This window comes from Juglans regia, chromosome 7, assembly GCF_001411555.2.
Source record: "Juglans regia cultivar Chandler chromosome 7, Walnut 2.0, whole genome shotgun sequence".
Classification (NCBI taxonomy): domain Eukaryota; kingdom Viridiplantae; phylum Streptophyta; class Magnoliopsida; order Fagales; family Juglandaceae; genus Juglans; species Juglans regia.
Window position 1 is genome coordinate 18,227,076 of NC_049907.1, and position 19,407 is coordinate 18,246,482.

At 37.0% G+C, this 19,407-nt stretch overlaps 3 protein-coding genes across 4 annotated transcripts; 1 reads left to right on the forward strand and 2 right to left on the reverse strand.

The window, feature by feature from the left end:
* The first annotated feature begins 469 nt into the window (after window positions 1–469).
* On the forward strand, window positions 470–1,930 carry LOC109005672 (transcription factor HY5-like). Of its 2 annotated transcripts, none has more exons than XM_018984702.2 (4): window positions 470–790; window positions 926–1,115; window positions 1,316–1,472; window positions 1,615–1,930. In XM_018984702.2, the coding sequence occupies exons 1-4, from the start codon at window positions 595–597 to the stop codon at window positions 1,684–1,686; spliced, it is 615 nt and encodes a 204-aa protein (XP_018840247.1). In that variant the 5' UTR covers window positions 470–594; the 3' UTR covers window positions 1,687–1,930. The 2 variants fall into 2 exon arrangements, with proteins under 2 accessions (XP_018840247.1, XP_018840246.1); XM_018984701.2 differs by having other exon boundaries at window positions 475–790; window positions 923–1,115.
* On the reverse strand, window positions 1,802–4,489 carry LOC109005670 (protein NRT1/ PTR FAMILY 4.5-like). Its single transcript, XM_018984697.2, has 6 exons — window positions 4,382–4,489; window positions 4,125–4,224; window positions 3,821–4,038; window positions 3,145–3,567; window positions 2,940–3,064; window positions 1,802–2,843 (listed from the first exon to the last, which is right to left on the reverse strand). The coding sequence occupies exons 1-6, from the start codon at window positions 4,382–4,384 to the stop codon at window positions 1,955–1,957; spliced, it is 1,758 nt and encodes a 585-aa protein (XP_018840242.1). The 5' UTR covers window positions 4,385–4,489; the 3' UTR covers window positions 1,802–1,954.
* Window positions 4,490–6,536: 2,047 nt separating this feature from the next.
* LOC109005671 (F-box/kelch-repeat protein At1g16250) lies at window positions 6,537–11,025 on the reverse strand. Its single transcript, XM_018984700.2, has 4 exons — window positions 10,799–11,025; window positions 9,775–10,350; window positions 7,688–8,267; window positions 6,537–6,976 (listed from the first exon to the last, which is right to left on the reverse strand). Coding segments are annotated over exons 1-4 (1,173 nt in total). The 5' UTR covers window positions 10,801–11,025; the 3' UTR covers window positions 6,537–6,961.
* Between the last annotated feature and the right edge of the window lie 8,382 nt (window positions 11,026–19,407).

The following is a 19,407-nucleotide window of genomic DNA, read 5'->3' on the forward strand; positions in this document are numbered from 1 at the left end:
GATTCAGCACATGCACGTGTGAGATCTCCCGAACCCAAAGAGTCGCAGCAAACCAACGATCATCGATCCTATAGGCTCGTTTGTTTTAAAAGGTGAAATAAGATGATATAAATTAAGATTAAAATTAAAAAATTAAATAAAAAAATTATTAAAATATATTTTTTAATATTATTTTTATTTTAAAATTTGAAAAAGTTAAATTATTTATTTTATTTTATATTAAAAATTAAAATAATTAAAATAATAAAATTAAATGAAATGAGATGAATTGAAATGTTTTCTGAAAACCATGGAGGGTAAAAGACGTAGTATCGATTTTCACTTGTTTTTCTCTTTTTTCTTTCGTCTCTTAACGAGAAAGTGAAAGAAATACGGTGCAAGATCAGGATGAATAATAGCATTTAATTCACTTTTATCCATGGGGGATGGCGGCTTTTACATCAACGTGTTCGTTTTTGAGCCAAACTTTCCTTTTCCAAAGATTACAAAAATCCGAGCAAGAAAGTGGGTCACGGACAGAATACTGCAATATTATCAACCGTTGCATTTCCAGGGAAGCAAGCACAAAGATCACTCAAAATTCAGGAGCCGCAGATGTCTCTTCCGAGAGCCGGAGATGGAAAAGGGGCCAACACTTCCCCGCTGGAATCCTCTAGTGAGCAGATGCAGGAACAGCAGCAGGTTCAGACGGCCGAGGAAGATGCAGTTGGATCTTCTACTTGGAGGAGGCTCAGTGAAAACAATAGCCCTATAACCCATTCCTTCCTTCCACAAAAGAAGAGCAAAGTAGGTTGGTGCAAGCACAAAATTAAAAAATATATGATGAATCTTTATTCTCTTTATATATATTTCCACTTGTTATCATTAGTTAATTATTACTCATGTTATTGGGTTTTGGTTGACGTTGTTGTGTTGAATCCAGAAGAGAGCGATGACGATTTGTTCACGGTTCCAGACGTGGAAGCTGCACCACCAACCAACACTGCTGTCATATCCAATGTCTTTGGTAATAGTAACCGGGAAAATAATGCAGACATTCAGCACCAGACTGGGTTGTCCATGAAACGCCGCAGGGGACGAAACCCTGTTGATAAAGAGTACAGACGCCTCAAGAGGTATCTTGGTCCTTTTTTTTTTTTTTTTGTCTTGTTCTTGGACGAATTCTATAAGAATTTTCTTTATTTCTTGTTCTATTTTATTATTTGTGAGGTGTAATTACTTCTATGATATCTCGTTCTCTCTTGTAGAATTCTGATGCAATGATTCGAAGCATGAGTGGTGAATGCATTTCAAAGCATATTTTCCTTTTTAATAGGTTGCTCAGGAACAGGGTGTCTGCACAACAGGCCCGAGAAAGGAAGAAGGTATATGTCAATGATCTTGAATCAAGAGCCCAGGAATTGCAGGACAAGAACTCCAAGTTGGAAGAGAAGATCTCAACTTTGATCAATGAGAATACCATGCTTAGGAAGGTGAAGTTTTATCACTTGTCTGAGTTCTTATCACCCACACAAGTCACAACCATAAGCTCTAATTGCGGGGGTGTGAGAGGGAATAGTTGCTGATTCATAATAAATTTTTATAATTAATTAAAACATCTGTTCATCATGTCAGGTTCTTATCAACACGAGGCCAAAGAATGATGAAAGTATTGAGCCGAAGCAGGATCAATTTAGCAAGAGCTGACAAGCATAAGGCGTTTCTTTAATTTTCAAGTTAATTACTTTGTATCTAGGATTATCGGAGACGCTTTTAGGCAAATGTATATCTCAGAATTCCCAAACTATGCATGTACTACCACTTATTTAAGTCCAGTACTTGAGATGTAGCATTAAAAGTAGGAAACAAAATCGCCATAATTTGAAAACAAAACCATCCTATCTAAAAGGAAAATAACAAGCGAACCAATACATTTTATTTCACTTTGCAACTGGGGATGATTAAGGTGGTCTGGCTAAAGTTCCTTCTGTTCTTGTTCTTGTTCTTGTTCTTGTTCTTGATTCATGCCACCAGGTTGGCTTACTTTTAATGGCGTTTGTTCATCATTCGGAACGTCCTCTTTATATTTGTACCATTTAGCCCAAAAGAGATAGTTGGCAAAATTGAGAATGCTGAGAATTGCCAAGAACCAGTAGAAAAGTTCAACATGGTTCTTATTCATGTCAAGCCCTTCCAACCACCCCATCTTGTTCTTGGTTAACTTTCCAGTGACCGAATTGATGATGTCAACGAATACTGCGCTCAAGTAGTAGCCGATGGACAAAGAGAGCCACGAGAAGGAAGTGGAAAGGGATCTCATGCCAGCAGGAGACTCTTTATAGAAAAATTCCATCAACCCCACAAGTGTAAACATATCAGCAATTCCAAAGATAGAATAATGGAACGATAGCCAAAAGACGCTAATGCGATGATTGTGGTGGTTGAATTCGTGCTTTCTCTTCACTTCTATTATACCTGCTATACCCATTGAGATTGCAGAGAGGACAAGTCCAACTCCCACTCTCTGCAGGTGGGTGATGCCGTTTGGGTGGCCGGTGATTCTACGTAGGATCGGCACAAAGACAAATTCATAGACAGGTATGAGGACGGCCATGAACACTAGAGGAATCACGGGAATGGAGGCCGGCGAGATGTCAAAACCGTTAATGCGTGTGTTCATGATGGCTCCTTGCTGGACGGAAAAGGTCTGCAACTGGGCTAAACATGTGTTCATGAGGATGGTGCTTAAGAGGATGGGCATCATCCTCGTCAGAATCTTCACTTCTTCTACTTGTGTTACTGAGCAGACTCTCCATTTTCCTGCCTCCTTGCCTTTTGGGATTATAGCGGCCTTGTCTAGAAATCTAGTCAAGCATATGTATACAAGTCGGATCAAATATATATTCGTTGTTCTGAGAAAATAGCATCAGATGATAAAAATGGCTAAGAAATCATCATGCCTGAACTGGTTGGTGTGGGGGATGAGCTCTCGATTCGAAAAGGACTCATGATCGAGTACTGGCTCATATAATTCATCTGAATTAGTTACTTCTATCCTCGAGTTCTTCACTGCTACCACCAAAACCTGCAAGGCTATTCTCAAATGAGTTATGCAAGGACTTGGAAGTCTTGAATATCCCATTAGAGAGACAGAGAGAGAGAGACCTCTAAGACTCTCAACAACTGACTTTCTCCTGGCACCCGAACACGGTAATATGGCTTGCCCAAAGCAACAAAAACAAGACCAGCAAATGCGCACGACATGGAGATGATAAAGCCTCTATACCATCCAAAAGGTGAGCTGACATATACTACAAATGTTACCCCAATGGAAGCCCCTATAGTAATGCTAAGCAAAAACCAATTGAAGAAGGAAGCTATGTGCTTTCTTTCTTCAGGATCATTTGAGTCAAATTGATCAGCACCTAAAGCAGGAACAGAGCCTCTGATTCCACCGCCTCCAAGTGCCAACAAGCATAATGAAGCATAAAATAGCAAAGCTTTTGTACCATGCACACAGTTTGACTTCCCACAAGCTTCGGGTTGCAGTTTAGAATTGTAAGATTGAATTATGAGCAAAATATATCCCTGAAAGTAGAACACCCCAAAACGTAAGGCATTGATTTATATAACAAACTTCGTTGACATAAGTTTCTCTGGTTCATTCAAACAAAAAGAACTAAAAGATTGCTGCAATCTTTTGGATTTCACAATCTATTAGAGTTGATCAAGACATCCATTTGAGTTTTATATTCTTTTTGCTTTCCAGCTTCTGCTGTAAAATGATCACTAACTGAGTTATGAAAGCTTGATTCTTCTCGAGAAAGAAACGAAACTTTACCAGTAATTGAATCGCATCAAAGAGTATACAAGTGTTGAGACGAGTCATATAGGTATCAGAGACGAACCCTCCAACGAGCGTGAGCAAGAATGCGGAACCCAAGTAGTTTGTGGTGGTGTTTGCAGAGCCAGAGATGTCAAAGTGCATGACGTACCGGAAATATAAAACAATGCTTACCATGTTAGCCACGAAGCCTATGCTATCCAGCCCCATCATCACTGCCATATACACAACAGTTACGTTTTTGTCCAACATGCTATGATCTTTTCAGGATCGAACATGTGATGCAATATTGATTACTTACCAAAGATGAAATAAGTGGCTTTAAACCCTCCTTGTCTTGGATTCTTCTTGTTCACGGATTCGTATGCTAAATCATTGACACCATTGTTATCGCTCAACCCCTACGTACAAATTTCAATGACGACCGATTTGAGATAATGAAATGGCAATAGATAGAGAAGGAAACGAAGTCAAAAGTCTATAAAACAATGTAAGAAACTAGGAAAAGAAAAAACTCATCCAAAGCTTTCGAAACAATGTAAGAGTGAAAGCAATTACCATGGCTGGGAGGTCGGTAGTGAAAGTCAAACGTTCCAGATACTAAGGGAGAGGAGATTGTGCTCAGCTGTGTGAATAACGAAGATGGCATATGCTTATATAACTGCAACTTCCGAAGTGAGTCTGCCCTCCCAAGCAAGATATATAAAAGTAAATATCACGGACAGTTTGGACAATAGCTCCGATTAAAATTCTCGATCGCGTTATGACAAATTTTAAAGAGTAATTTTATATATAATCGTGTAATTATTTTAAAAAAAAGTGTAGTCTATTATTAAAAAATTAATTTCTTATATGAGTCTCATATTTTATTCATTTTTTTAAAAACGATTATACAATAATTATACAATTCACGGTTGTAAATATATTTTCTCAATTTTAAATTAAATCATTTTATTATAAATTCCATCAACCCAAGTTAATAGAAAACAGGGGGAAATTTGGAACATTGCCACATGAAAATAAAAGGAATGATGCTAAAATTATTGATTCACAAGTAGAACATAATAAAAAGTTATCAATTATTATACGAGAGAATGATGTAAAAGGAATGATAAGAACATCGTTGCTCTAAAAAAAGGAAGAATTTACGAGGAGCGGATTTGTAAAAGCAAAGGCCTGCTGAGTGAGGAGTCTGCCCTCCCAAGCAAGAAAAAGTTAAATGGCATAAAATATAACGCTGCCCTGCACTTCATAAGTGACTCTGGAAGGATACAAAAGCAGACTACACCTCCTGATCTGATACCACCAAACCTGCAATAATAAAGCCAATCGACCGGCCTCGACCAGTCCACCATCCCCAATCACAACTAACTTTGTTACCCCATATATATATATATATATATATATATATATATGGAGGATGTTTGTAGCATTTATTTATACATTTGATGTGGAAATAGAGGGATTATACGACAAAAATATCCCTCTAAAGCACATTTGCAAAACCAGAAAATAATATCACCAAAGGCAATGAAAGTGAAATGTGCTTAGCATTTCTTGGAGTGTAAAGATTCCGGGCGTCCATGAAAATGACTTGGGGCTAGAGATGCCGCCATAGCCTTCCAAAAGTTTACAGCCAACAATGATGTTTGCTTGCACCCACAAACATCTTCAATCTCAACCCCTCCTCCCCTTGTAAATTGCGTTAGCTGGCTAGCATCAACCTCACCAAAATTAGATTAGATGGTTTTTCTTTTTTAACCAAATCCACGTCATAGAGTAATGCTGCATATAGTAGTGGAGTACACAACTGTCGTGCAGTCATTTTGAAAAAGAGTGGTGTCCGCTATTATTATTAATTTTTTTTTTCATGTAGATACTATATTTATTCACTTTTTATAAAATGATTGTGCGACGCTTACAAACTTACGGCTGCAACTATTATTTCACATACCCGATAGGCCGCATCTAGATTTGTGTGCTTCAGTCAACCATGGCGCTTCAGGGAGTAATTGCATTTTGTTTTTGATTACATACAAAGAAAAACTATAGTAAGAACAATATTTCATGGTTGCAACGAAAAATGACTAGAAACCCTGGCCAGGATCGGCACTCGGCAGGCACCTTCAGAAAGACGATTTCAGCAGTCATACCAACCAACATAGCAGACTAAGCAAAATAAAAAAACCAAAACCAAAACGAAAGAGAGAATTACATATCAGGTGGAAGTGATGAACAAATCCAAAATTCTTTTGTTTACAGGTCATAAAATGCATGGGTTAATTTCTTTGTAGCATCTCACATTTGCAATACCCCAAAATTTGTCCCCACAAAATTCATTTACAGTCTGACTTTCAACAAAATCACTGTCAATCCACAACTCGGATATTGGATAAACCCCCGTGGAATATCTAATTATGGCCTTAGTTTTGTACAATGAATAAAACCACCAGGAATATGTGAGTCCATCCAGACAGCCAGGATCCAATTAATTAGGCTGTACCAAGGGAAATACTCAACAGTCTGAACCATAGTAAGGACACGAGGAGGCAACAGGATGAGGAGGCACGGGGCGTAATGAAGGGTACAATCTTATTTGCAAAGAGTTATTCCCATTTCTTCTTACCTAAGACACAAAAAAAAAAAAAAAAAAAAAAAAAAAAACAGGTGTTGTCCATGTACATAGAATGTATTCGAAGAGAAATGCATAAAGGAGCACCAAACTACATCCTTGAATTACACAAATCAATAATCCCTTGCTACATTATAAGAACAATCGAGTAAAAGACAGCAAATCCTAAAAACTACACAAGCAATGTGATATAACCAAGTGAAAAGGAAAACAATACGAGAAGAGAGGGAGCACTATCACTATGCTCCAATGCTCTGCCTGATAACAGTCACTATTCTGGATACATGCAGTCCAAAAGATACACCATGCATCCAATGATTCCAATCTAGCTAAATCTTTCAATCACCTCAGTACCAATCCATTGCCCTTGTTTCTTGCACTCGTTGTTCAAGGTCTTGAGAAGCAACTCGTACTGCTAACTATGCTCAAGTATTGGACTCAATAAATGGTTACAAACCCCAGATTTTTCATTCACCATAGTGAAAATGAGTCTTTATTTGCCTTCTCTAACAAAACATAACCTGAAAAAAAAAGAACTTATCAGCGGATACTTTGTGTTCTCCACTAATAACTGATAATGGTTAGAATACGTAAACTTCGTTTACCAGATCATAAAGTATATGGAAAAAGAAACAGAGGAAAGTACCAGAAGAAAAGGAAAACTTTCTTCCTGGAAAGACAATATCAATAACCAAGTCCATGTTGCTTTATAAAAAAAAATCCATGTTATAAAAGAAACCTGGGAAACTCAAGGTGAAAATAGAAAAAGAAAAAGTATACCGATAGCAAACAACATAGGGAGAAAAATGGACACACGTGTCAGCAGTGTTGTAAATATAACATGAAAGAATATTTGTTGCTCTTTGAGAAATAGAATGAGTTGCTTGTGATTCATGATCATGCAACAAGAGGAAAAAAGAACCAACATTTCTAAAAGAAAAGACACTCTTATTGACTTAAAAAGGCAGGATACATGCCACAAAAGAGAGTTTCTAGGTAGTTATACATCTTTGAAGCAAAAACATAATGTAATGCCTAATATACCCCCAAAAAAAGGTTTAAACATAAAGTAGCTCAATTCACAAGAAGGTAAAACCAATGAATTGGGTGGATTACTCTTGAAGACTCGAAGGCTCTCAACTGAAGTTTATGCGACGGTTTTGCACAACAATCAGCAAAACCATAGCTAAGGCTTATAACTAAAGTTAGATCAGCATCAAAATTTACATTACCTTTGAGGAAAATGAAGACTTTTCTTCCAAGGATGCACATCCAATAATAGATCCACTTGCTGATCCACATAGGGGTCTAGTTTCCCTCCATCCTAATGGTGTGACAGAAGGATTACAAACCCTTACCAAACCCAACTTTACAATGTCAAACCTCCCACCTCCTGATTCTTCCCACTTGAGAACCTTCCCTCCTAAAATATATAATTCATCCCTTAATGCAGCAAACCCATAACCAAAGGCCTCCATTGGGCGGGAGTGGCCAGAAAGAACAACAGGAGGAACTGAGCCGACATCATACCACTCTCCTTGTTCAGTATCCCTTGTTCTAATGAAGCTATCGCCCCAATCGACTACAGTATATACACGATCATCCCCTATTACCTGAACTGCAAATTGCATTGCCCTCGAGAAAGGCCATAAATCATCCACCATGCACCATGTTCTATTCAATGGACTAAAAACCTCGAAAGTTCTTTGGTCAGTCAGGCCCACCTGGTCACTCAGAATATAGAATTTGCCTTTATATGATAAGCCTAAGCAGTCCATCTGTGGATTGGGCAGTGGCGGCAGTTCCTCCCATCTGCAACTTATGTTTGGTTATGGCTAATATAGGAGGGCATAAAATCACATATTATGCTTTTGCCAATCAAATGAACTTATTATGAACTATTCACATATTATCTTATTAGAAACAACTTATTATTTGCTTTTGTTTTCCAATTTTCCCACTTATTATCTTTCTTTATTTCCATTACCGGTTGGTGTGGCAAACCGGATTGAAAAGTTGTTTAGAGCATTTTTGTGGGGTGGCATGGGAGAAGAGAATAAATTCCATCTTGTGAGTTGGCATAGGGTGTGCTGTCTAATTGTGAATGGAGGTTTGGGGGTGTGAAATTTGAGTAATTTTAATAAGGCACTGTTAGGGAAGTGGTTGTGGAGGTATCAAATGGAAGGGGATTCGTTGTGGAGAGAGGTTATTGATCGAAAGTATGGATGTGATTGGGGGGGATGGTGCTCTAAGGAGGGTAGGGGATCTTATGGTGTGTGCTTATGGAAATATATTAGAAAGGGGCGGGACAGTTTCGTAAAACATATTAAGTTTGAGGTTGGAGAGGGTGCAAGAATTTGTTTTTGGTTCGATGAATGGTGTGGTGAGAGAGCTCTTCATTCTGTTTTCCCTATTGTTTTCAGCTTGGTTGGAAATCAGCAGGCTGCTGTTTCAGAAGTATTGAGTCGTGCTAATGGGACTGTGCATTGGAATGTTATTTTCACTAGAAATGTACAGGATTGGGAACTTGATGATATTGAAGATTTTTTTAGTTTCTTGTATTCTCTGAATATAGGAGGAAATGAGAGGGATCGAATGTTGTGGAAACACACAAGGAGCAAAAAGTTTTCAGTTAAATTGTATTATAAAGTGTTGTCTGTTCAGCAGCAATTCTCTTTTCTGTGGAAGAGTATTTGGAGGGCTTTTGTGCCGTCTAAAGTTGCCTTTTTTATTTGGACAGCCACACTTGGGACGATTTTGACGGTTGACAATTTGAGAGTGGTGGATCTACTAGCATGTTGGAATAGGCAGCACAGTAGCTCTCAGTTGGCAGCGGCGTGGAGGATGATTCCCTTGTGTTTAATGTGGTGTTTATGGAAGGAAAGGAATGAGAGGTGCTTCAACGACAAGGAGCGAACTGTTGAGGATATCTGGAAATTGTTTGTGTCTTCTTTGCTGCAGTGGTTTTCGGCTATTGTTCTTAAGGGAGGGAATGCTCATGAGTTTTGATTTCTTTTCAGGTTTCTAGAATGTAATTAGGTGTTTCTTTTGAATACTTCATGTGTATATGGGCTTCGCCTAGTTTCATTCAATAAAGTTCTTATAAAAAAGAAAATGTTTTAAGAAAATGAATGAGAACTGAATTTCTATCAAACCAGCAAAAACAAAGTAATGAGTTGAACAGTTGGAACAAGTTTGTGCTAGATTGAATACCCACCAAATATAACCTGTGCAAGAAAAATACCTCAACACATACAAAAAATAGTATGTAACAATAAACTTTTGCGAAATCTAGATGAAAATTTATATATGAACATACTTGTCCGTCATAGGATCATAAACCTCGGCAAGAGCAAGCCCTCGGGTGCAAGATAAGTTGCGTCCTCCAGCTACATAAACCTTACCGGAAACAACACTGCACGCAAAATGAGATCGTGGTGTTCGCATACTTGCCATGCGAGTCCATTGTTTCTTGTACGGATCAAAATGCACAACGTCATTTGTTATGACAGGCCTTTGATGGGGAAATGCAGGATTATGTGGCTCATAAGACCCACCAATCACAAAAAACATATTGTAGACACTAACACAAGAAAATCCAACGTGTTGGCAGTCAACATGACCAATTGGAATCTTGGGTATAGGATGCCATCTATCAGCCTCAGGATCATAGGCAACCCACTCATTGCTCGACCCTTCAGTAAGAACAAATAGCCAATCCCCACAACATCCTTGTCTAGCTTTAAAGTTGGCATAGTGGGGGCTGCGGATTAAATCTCTCCAGCTTCTTGAGACGGTTTCAAGCATTCCATGGTATCCATGGGACACCTTTGCCAAACATCTCAAAGCCAAGTCATCCGGCAATCCGGGAATAATAGATTGACCCACATGTTCCCTAAATTGCAGGGATTAATAAGCTGAACAGCATATTTGGAAGAAAGAACAAGAGGGGAAAGTGATAAAAGGATGAAATAGTTCGCAAACAAAAAATAACACTAGAAATAAATGGAAAAGAAAGCCCATTAAGCTGATGAAAAGAGGGATGGCGTTGTTGGCAAATGGTTAACCATATGACATCTTCTCCGATATAAGGCACTGGCATCAAAGCACTATTTCTAAGACGTTCATAAGTCAAATGGTCAGAATCCGTGAAGGCGTGAAGCAAAGGTACAGTTTCAAGACAGGGAGAAGCACGCATCCGAAAATTCACCTTAGTCGAGCATAGTAGAAATTAAACTTCTTCTAAAACGTACTTTTATATGTTTATTTGGTCGATTTAGCACAAAAATGAACCATGACAGAAAAGAATGGGAAACAAGATACGACATAGACGATTATCTTACATGAGTTATGTCAATCGAATCTCATTGAACTTTCGCCTCCTTGAAATCACAGTATATGGCTTTCATATGTGATTGAGTAGCTGAAACAAAACGCCGCGAACAAGATTTCTATTAGGGATCCCTTAGGCTTCAGGCTAGTTCCACGGCAGCAAAGGGAGGCAGTCGACAGCAGCTGGAGTTAATCGTGTCTGATTTTATGTTGTGGGCCCTTTGGGCGTTTAGAACTTGTGGGTTTTATTTTAAGAACACTTGGGGCTTTATTTGTAGTTGTACCAAGCTTATTTCAGGTTTGGCCCATTCTTGTTATTCAATGGCCCATTCTTGTTATTAGCTTATTTTATGTTATTTTCTCATCATATCATTTTAATTTTCACAAATTCTCATATAAAATACAATAAATAATTTAAAATTTTTAAAATTTAAAACAATAATAATATTAAAAAATAATATTTTAACAATATTTTATTCAACTTTCATCTCAACTCATCTCAACTCACTATCCAAACCTAACCTAAAGAAATGTTCCGGTGACATTACATGGAAAATAGAATAATAGAAGGCTTATCGCCACTTATGGAGTTGTTTTTTTCTCGAAAAATCAAGGTTCTAGCCTTTTCATCTTTGCACTTTTTCTTTTCATTTGTTCTCATTTAGACTGTTATCAGTTGACATCAGAGCAGTTGATCTTGGTGGCTGAAATAGTAAACAATGGCAGAGGGTACCATACCAGGGATAAGGAACTTGAGAAGTTAATGTTGGGAATGAAGCAGCATCAAGATCAGAAAGGGTGGAAAACCATCAGAAGTTCTTGGATGATTTATCAAAGAAGATGGACTTGCTATTGGAAACATTAAATGGGGGACACCCAACTCTAATGGGTGCTAACAATAGGTCACTTGAGAATGGAATACATGCATAGAGTTATGGAGCTTTAGAGGAAATGCAACTTCGCTACATTAAGCTGGAGTTTCTGAGGTTTGAAGGGGAAAACACGACAGGGTGGATCTATAAGGTGAACCACTATTTCGCATTACACCTTATGCCGGACCATCAAATATTTTGATGTCTTCTTTCTATATGGAGGGGTTGTGCTGGTTTGGTTTCAGGATGCAAAGGAAACTAGCAGTTTCCACACCTAGGACTCTTTCATCCAAGCCTTGTAGGTCAGGTTTGGGAGTTTATCCTACAATGACACCATGGAGGCTATTACAAGGCTAAGGTAGACTTTCAGTGTGGCGGCTTACAAAACCTAATTTGAAGTACTTTCTAATTGCATAAGAAGAGTCTTTGAGAGTTACAAACTTAGTTATTTTCTCAGTGGACTTAAAGATGAAATTAGGCTCCCTTCAGAAGGCTCAAATCGCATAATTTGAACTCTGCTTTTAGGTTAGCTAAAATCCAGAAGAAATATATTAATAACCCAAGGAGGGGAAATAAACCTATGAGGTATTACATTTAACCTTCAACAAGATCCTTCAGTGGTGTGGGAAGCTTAGCATTACCACATTCTTAGTGGCGAACCCACAAGCATAGGGGAGCCAAGGCCCCCCAAATTTGTCTGAAAATTCAAAATACCCCCTAAATCTTATTCATAATTTTATAAATATAGAAAATGACCTCTAAAAAATTTATAATTCTCATATGCTTTCTAAAATTTTCTAAAATCTCAATATACTTAGAAATCTCTCTCTCTCTCTCTCTCTCTCTCTCTCCATTTTTTTCCTATAATCCTAGTATTTTGTATAATTTGTATATATTATCCATTTTCAGGATGTGGCCTCACCAAAATTAAATTAAAACTAAGTTTAGGAGAAATGAACTTATTAATATAGATCCCAAAATTTTTTGTTATACAAAATTAGGCTTCTTAATATAGAATCCAAAGTGAAAATACAACAACAATTATTTAAGGTTGATGATTTATAAGAGAAATAAGTGAGGTTTTATCATCTAGACTTCACTAAGCAAGAAAAAATTTATTTAAAGTCCCAATTATAGTATCATATGTTTAATGTGACACGAGAATATCTAAATTTTACATGAAACTTGATAAACTACCTTACATACTAGAATAAAAGATGACTTTCTAAAAGATTGATCACTTGATAGTTTCTATGAAAAAAATAAATTCTACATATTTCATTACAAAAATAATAATAGATAAATTTTATTCCATAAAACTTTATCGTCAAAAATTTGAAACATATATTAAGTTTTATTTTTAGAATTTTATTTCTATATGTATGTAACAAATTATCAAGATCTAATTGTATATGTGTGTCACACGTAATAAAAGTATGCCCCCTTAAAAAAATTGTTGGTTCTGCCACTGCACTTTCTGAAACCCGGAAGGACCTTCTAGCTTCAAAAGGGCTTCCTTCTAAAGGCACTTTTTCCATTCAAAGGGTTAGTGCTGTTGAAATAAATAAAAAAGAAAGGGATAAGGGACTTTGTTACTTTTGTGATGAAAATTGAAACCCTAGACACAGGTGTAAGAAGGCAAGGTTATTCCTTATAGAGGGGCAGAATTCTCCCAAGAAGATGGGATGGAAGTGGAGGGAAGGGTAGAACATAAGTTAAATGAAGAAGGGATTGTTGTATTGAGTTTAGAAGCTAAGGTACCCGAGATCTCTTTGCATGTAATTGATGGCTCACTTAATCCCATAACTATGCAAGTATTGGGTAAACTAAAGGGGTAGACTATTATGATTTTGATCGACACTGACAATACTCACAACTTCCTTAACCCCATTGTTACCTCTAAGGCTTAGTTAGTTGTAAATTCCTCAAAGCAAATTGAAGCCAGGTGGCAAATGGTGAGAAGATTAGGAGTGAAGGTAATTTGGAAGGGGTAGAACTTTTAGTCCAAGGGTACCACTTCACTACTTATTTTTTTTCCTACCACCCCTAGGGGAATGTGATTGAGTTCTTGGTATGCATTGGTTGAGAACCTTGGGCCATAGTGTAACACCTCATTCCCTAGGCTAGGAGTATCCCATATTTTTCATAAAATAAACCCGGCAAGATATCTCAAATTTAATAATATGAAATTAGTGTTTATTTCATAACAAGATTTGTATAATAAAATGTCTTTCAAAAATCTTAAATAGATAAATTGAATAAAATCTTTATTATAAAAGCAAATTTTATTCTAGGAAGTCTGAAATTAAAAAAACTGTCCTTCTAATCTTGGCCTGCTTGCTCGTGTTCATCATCTTCACCTGGGTGGTTAAAAACATGAAATAAACTAAAATTAATCTTAGACTTAGCAAGAAATCCATCACAACATAAATGTAAGAAATATAGGATTTTTCATAAAAATTTCATGCTAAGAGCTTAAAATCCATGTTTGTTGATGCTGATGCTTGTGCTATGTATGACAGATTTATCTGAATTAACTGACTAATCTGATTTAACTAACTAATATGACTGATCAACACACTTAACCTTATGTGCGAGGTTGTGCACCGGCCCTATGTCTTGCGGGCGCAAGGGGAGCTGCTGATAGTATTCTGGCATACTATGGTGGATCACGCTTAAGTCTATGGCTTGCACATCCACCCTGAAACTGCATTGGTACCATACATCTAAATGACTATTTGATTAAACTGATATGATCTTATCTTGCATTTGAACTTAAGATATCGTACGTGTCTTATGCGACGTGAGATGCATGACATAATACCTACATAATTATAATTTCTAAATCTGAATATGATATGGAATGACATGATCGTATGTTATGCTGGATAACATGTTTGCATAATTATAACATGCGGGATACATAAACATTGGCTTGCAAGAATTGGCTTCAATAATAATTAATCTAAGCTAACATGTGATGATCCTAATTTGTGATCAAATTACTTATCTCGCATCACTATTTCCTGAATCTCACTTAGTAGCTCGTCACATATATGAAATATTAAATGTCGCTAAATCTGTCTAGGAAAATATGTCCTAATATCCTACTTAATTAAATTCATATTGTAAAAAATAATGAATAAATATTTTGTTTAATATAAAATCAATGAAAGCTTATATTTTAAATTATTTAAATACTAATAACATATTTTAATTTAATAGGAAATCGTATTGTATTTAGATGTATTAAATAATAATGGAATTTGGTTTCATAAAATAGACTCATTATAAAATTAAACCATTTAGTATTTACTTCTGAAATCTAGTTAAAAATTAATATTTAATAATATAGATAATTTCTAATATTTTCTGTAAAACATAGATTTATGGACTAACATACTTATTTAATTAAAACTAAGTCCAACTTAAAATATTAAGCCTAGTCCAAATTAAAAATAACATACTGATTTTTGTAATAACTAAGCCCATTATAAAATTAAGTCCATGAAAAGAGTCAAGTCCATCCTAAAAGGGTTAGGGTTATTTTAGTCATAACACTAAGGGTTCAAATTCTTTATCAGATGGCTATGTGGCAAGAGCTTTAAATGGCAATCTTGTAATCATAGCTACATAGGTTTATACTTTTCTGAAAAATGAAGACCTAAAAAGCAACTTTAAGCATCAAAATTTCAACTATTGTTTCTAGAACCAGTGCGGCACACCTTATCGAGCAAAAAAGAGGCATCGTTTGAACGAAGGCTCGATTCGGTGGAGTTGGGCTGGATTGACATTGGGTGGCGTGGCTGAAGGGCAGGGGAGGGCATGCGGCAGATCTGGGCTGAGGGAGAGTGCTTGGGCGGCGGTTTCTGTGGTTGTCTAGGTGGTTTCTAGTGAGATGCTTGGTGGGTGTATAAGTTTGCGGGTATGGGTCCTCTTATGGTGGTTTTGGGGTGCAAGTTGGCACGGGGGTGGAAGAGACACGGTTGATGGCTAGCGGGTGAAAATCGATGGCGGTGGAGCACTGCGGGAGGCCTCTCAAAAACGTCTTTGAAGGTAAATGGATGAATATTGGTTCTGAGTAAGATGGAGAACAAATCAGATTGTGGGAGTAGTTGTGTAGTTGCTTGATGTTTTTTTGTGATTGAATTTACAAACGGGGGAAGGGATAAATAGATGGAAACTGTCTCGTACATGTCCCACTCAAAGTGCTTCAAGGAGTTTGCAGGAGAAAGACTCGGTGATCACACGGAAAATAGAAGGATAACGAAGGGGTGACGTGAAGTGAAGAGTGATTTATTTGCAATGAAATTCAGTGTAGTTGAAACTGACTTAGGCACATTTTTCACATTTAGAGAAGATTTGGTAAATTCACTAGAGACTCAGTCCAGTGTTTACATCCAATAAAAATTAATACAGATTTTAGATTAAAAATTTATAATAATATGTAATAAATAAAACCTTAATAATAAAAATAATAATAATAATAACTAAATGATTTATTTAAATGCTCCAAATATATGATTAATATGTTACACATGTGTATTCTGGGATTTTACCTCCCTCCCAATGACATTTACCATAATTAAGAAATCATTTTAAGGGTTGTCCTAGTAATTCAGAGTTGGTTGGTGGATGGATTGGAATTGTCCCAGCTTGCTAAGGTGGAGAAGAAGTGAATGTTTCTACATATTATGGAGGTGAGGAAGTTGAAGTGGACCTTGACTTAGAGAAAGTACTATAAAGATTTAGCAGAATTTTTAAGGAGCCCAAGAGGTTGCCACCAAAAATCTATGACCATCATATCAACCTCAAGGAGGGTACTACCCTGATATCTGTTCGAACCTACAAGTATCCATATTATCACAAGTTAGAGATTGAGAAGGTCGTTCAAGAATTGCTTGCTGCTGGGATGATTAGGCTTAATCAATCACCTTTCTCGTCTTCTGTATTACTTGTCAGGAAGACAGATGTCAATTGGCATACAACAAGGCCAGAAGGTACATCATCACCTTTCTCCTCTAATGTTGAGCTTTCTAAATTATGCCAAAAGGTACAGCAAGGTTAGATGCATGATAAAGGGTTTACACTAGTGAATGGTCTCTTATTGAAGAAGGGAATGACTCATTCGTCAAGGAATTCTTCTCTTAAAGTGCAATCAAGTTTTGCACTTTGTCCATAACATCCTTATGGAGGCTTTCTGGTTACCGGAAATCACTTCATAGGGTTAAGGCTACTTTTATTGGCTAGGGATGAAGAAGGATCTCAAGACTTACATTAGAGAATGTCATACCTATCATTGCCTACTAATTCCAACTAGGAGTTGGACAGACATCTATATAGACTTCATCGAGGCCTTGCCCTTATCCAATGGGTTTTCTATGATCCTAGTAGTGGCAGATCGCTTCACAAAGTATTTCTATTTCTTCCATCTCTCTCACCCCTACACTAAACCATGGCAGCCAGCCTCTTCATCTCACAAGTCTTCAAGCTCTATGGTATGCCTTCAACCATAATTACAAATTGAGATGCAACTTTCACAAGTTCCTTTTAGAATGAGTTGTTTACGTTACATGTGTTGGGTGGTCTTGGACCTCTCTCAACTCCAAAAGTTAGCTCAAGAGGTGAGGTTTTCCCTCACACCTATAAAGTGACCATCAGCCCCTTCCACAACCAATGTAGGACAACCCCAACAATCTCCCCCTCACACATCAGGCCCTGAGTCAGAGTAGCGACAACTCGTTTCTCCTGTGGACTATTGGGTCTGAGACTGTTGGTAAACCTGGATTCTAATACTAATGTTGGGTGATCTTGGATCTCTCTCAGCCTCGAAAGCTTGTTCAAGAGGTGAAACTTTCTCTCATACTTATAAAGTGACCACGAGCCCCTTCCACAACTCATGTGGGACAACCCCAACAACATGGCACCCAATTTTATTATAGCTCATCATACCACCCCTAATCTAATGGTTAAACAGAGATGGTGAACCCCTGTGTCTAGTAAACCATTGTGTCTAAGTCATGGCCATAGGTTGTAGTCTATAGGGATCGATGGCCATGGTTGTGGATCGATCGGCCACAACTAGTTCAAGTGACCTACGTCCATGGATTTATGAGAATAAGTCTAGAAAAAGATGAGGAGGAGGATGAGAAGACAAAAAAGATTTTGACTTGACCATTGGAGGAGACGAAGATAAGAAGAACAACAACAACAAGAAGAAATGAGCTACAGAGAAGGCCGCTTATGGTGTCAAAGAGAAGAAAGAGAGGAAGTTAGCGGTGGGAGATTTGGGGAGAGAAAAAAATGAGGGTAAACAACTAAATGTAAGGTTTGTTTGCTTTAAATAGTGGGGGTGGAGGGTGGGTTATATACGAGTGGGTGGGTACCATACCCGTGTTTTATATATAAGATTTTGATTCACCTACTAAGTAATACCGAGCAGGCTACCTGCTCGATAGCCTGTGGGTGCGGGCGGATGGGTTGGGTACAAACGCCTACCCACCCAAGCCTACAATGGAGGCATTGGCTTGCTATTGCGGCTCGAAAATATGGCCTTCAATTATGAGATTTGGACGGTTATCCTTTTTTTTTGTACAACTTGTGTGTATGATGTGGAATCTTGAGAAGGAAGAAAGCCCTAATTTGTGAAAATATTTTTTTTTGGAAGACTTTTGTGACTTTTGATTTTCAAGTGCATTGGAAAGGAACTTCCAAATTGGAATTCATCCCGTGTAGCTGATAACTGGGAACAATGCTACGGTGACCGACACTTTTAACTGATGGCACTTATCGAGTGACATGGCATGTCACGTGGCTATTTATTATTTTATTTTAAAAAAATCTAAAACTAAAGATTCACAATTGATCACTCTCATTGGAAAAACTATCATTTTCCTAACTAGAGTGCATACTGACTTCAGTAGTACATGTTTCCCTCGTGTCATTACTAAATTGGCTGCTAACGTTGGACAAGCCCATATTCAGTATTGATGGCTTTGAAGGACAAATCCTTTCCTCATGCATGATGATTTTTCACTCAAGTTAAGTACTCGAAGGAATAAGTATCAAAATGATATTGATAATGTACATTTCCAGTTATAGTGTGGTTGCCTGCCATGCATCCACGAGCTAGTCCTAACTAAATTTACTACCATCAACTCTATTATGTTCAATAATATCTTATGGCATATAAATATATATAAGCCAATGCTACTCAAGTCCCATCATTTTGTTCCTTTAAAGTTATCATTAGTGCAATTGTCATTTTTTTTTTCTTTCAAACATTTTTTAAACATCTTTAACATTTTAAAAAAAATACAAATATACAAATTCACTAGTAGTCACTTCCTTAACTATTAATAAAAATAAAAAAAAAATGAGCGATCAAAATGAGGAGGCAAAATGATGGGACCATTTAGCAATTCCTATATATATATATATATATATATATATGTATAAAAGAATATTTTTTCCGATATCTTTTTTTAGAGTGCTAGATAGTCCTGCTATTTAATAGAGTAATAATATTTACAGCCATAGAGTGCGCAAGCACCGCACACTCCTTTTGAAAAAGTGAATAAATATAAGATCTGCATGAACAAATTAATATTTTAATAGTAGACTCTACTTTTTTCAAAAAGAGTATGCGGTACTTGCACAATCCTTAATTGTATCTAGTATTATTGTATTTAATAATAGGAAAACTTATTAGGAAAAAAATATATTATAAAGGAAGCTGGAGAATCTGG

Bases quoted from the DNA above. Each gene is read 5' to 3' on its own strand.
- LOC109005671 (XM_018984700.2), bottom strand. The intron at 8,268-9,774 runs GTATGTTCATAT...CATAAGTTGCAG, and splicing joins TATGATCCTATGACGGACAA to ATGGGAGGAACTGCCGCCAC.
- LOC109005672 (XM_018984701.2), top strand. From the start codon at position 595: ATGTCTCTTCCGAGAGCCGGAGATGGAAAAGGGGCCAACACTTCCCCG. The intron at 791-922 runs GTTGGTGCAAGC...TGTTGAATCCAG, and splicing joins ACAAAAGAAGAGCAAAGTAG to AAGAGAGCGATGACGATTTG. The intron at 1,473-1,614 runs GTGAAGTTTTAT...TCATCATGTCAG, and splicing joins AGAATACCATGCTTAGGAAG to GTTCTTATCAACACGAGGCC.
- LOC109005670 (XM_018984697.2), bottom strand. The intron at 3,568-3,820 runs GTAAAGTTTCGT...TTCTACTTTCAG, and splicing joins TTGATGCGATTCAATTACTG to GGATATATTTTGCTCATAAT. The intron at 2,844-2,939 runs GCATGATGATTT...ATGCTTGACTAG, and splicing joins CCCCACACCAACCAGTTCAG to ATTTCTAGACAAGGCCGCTA.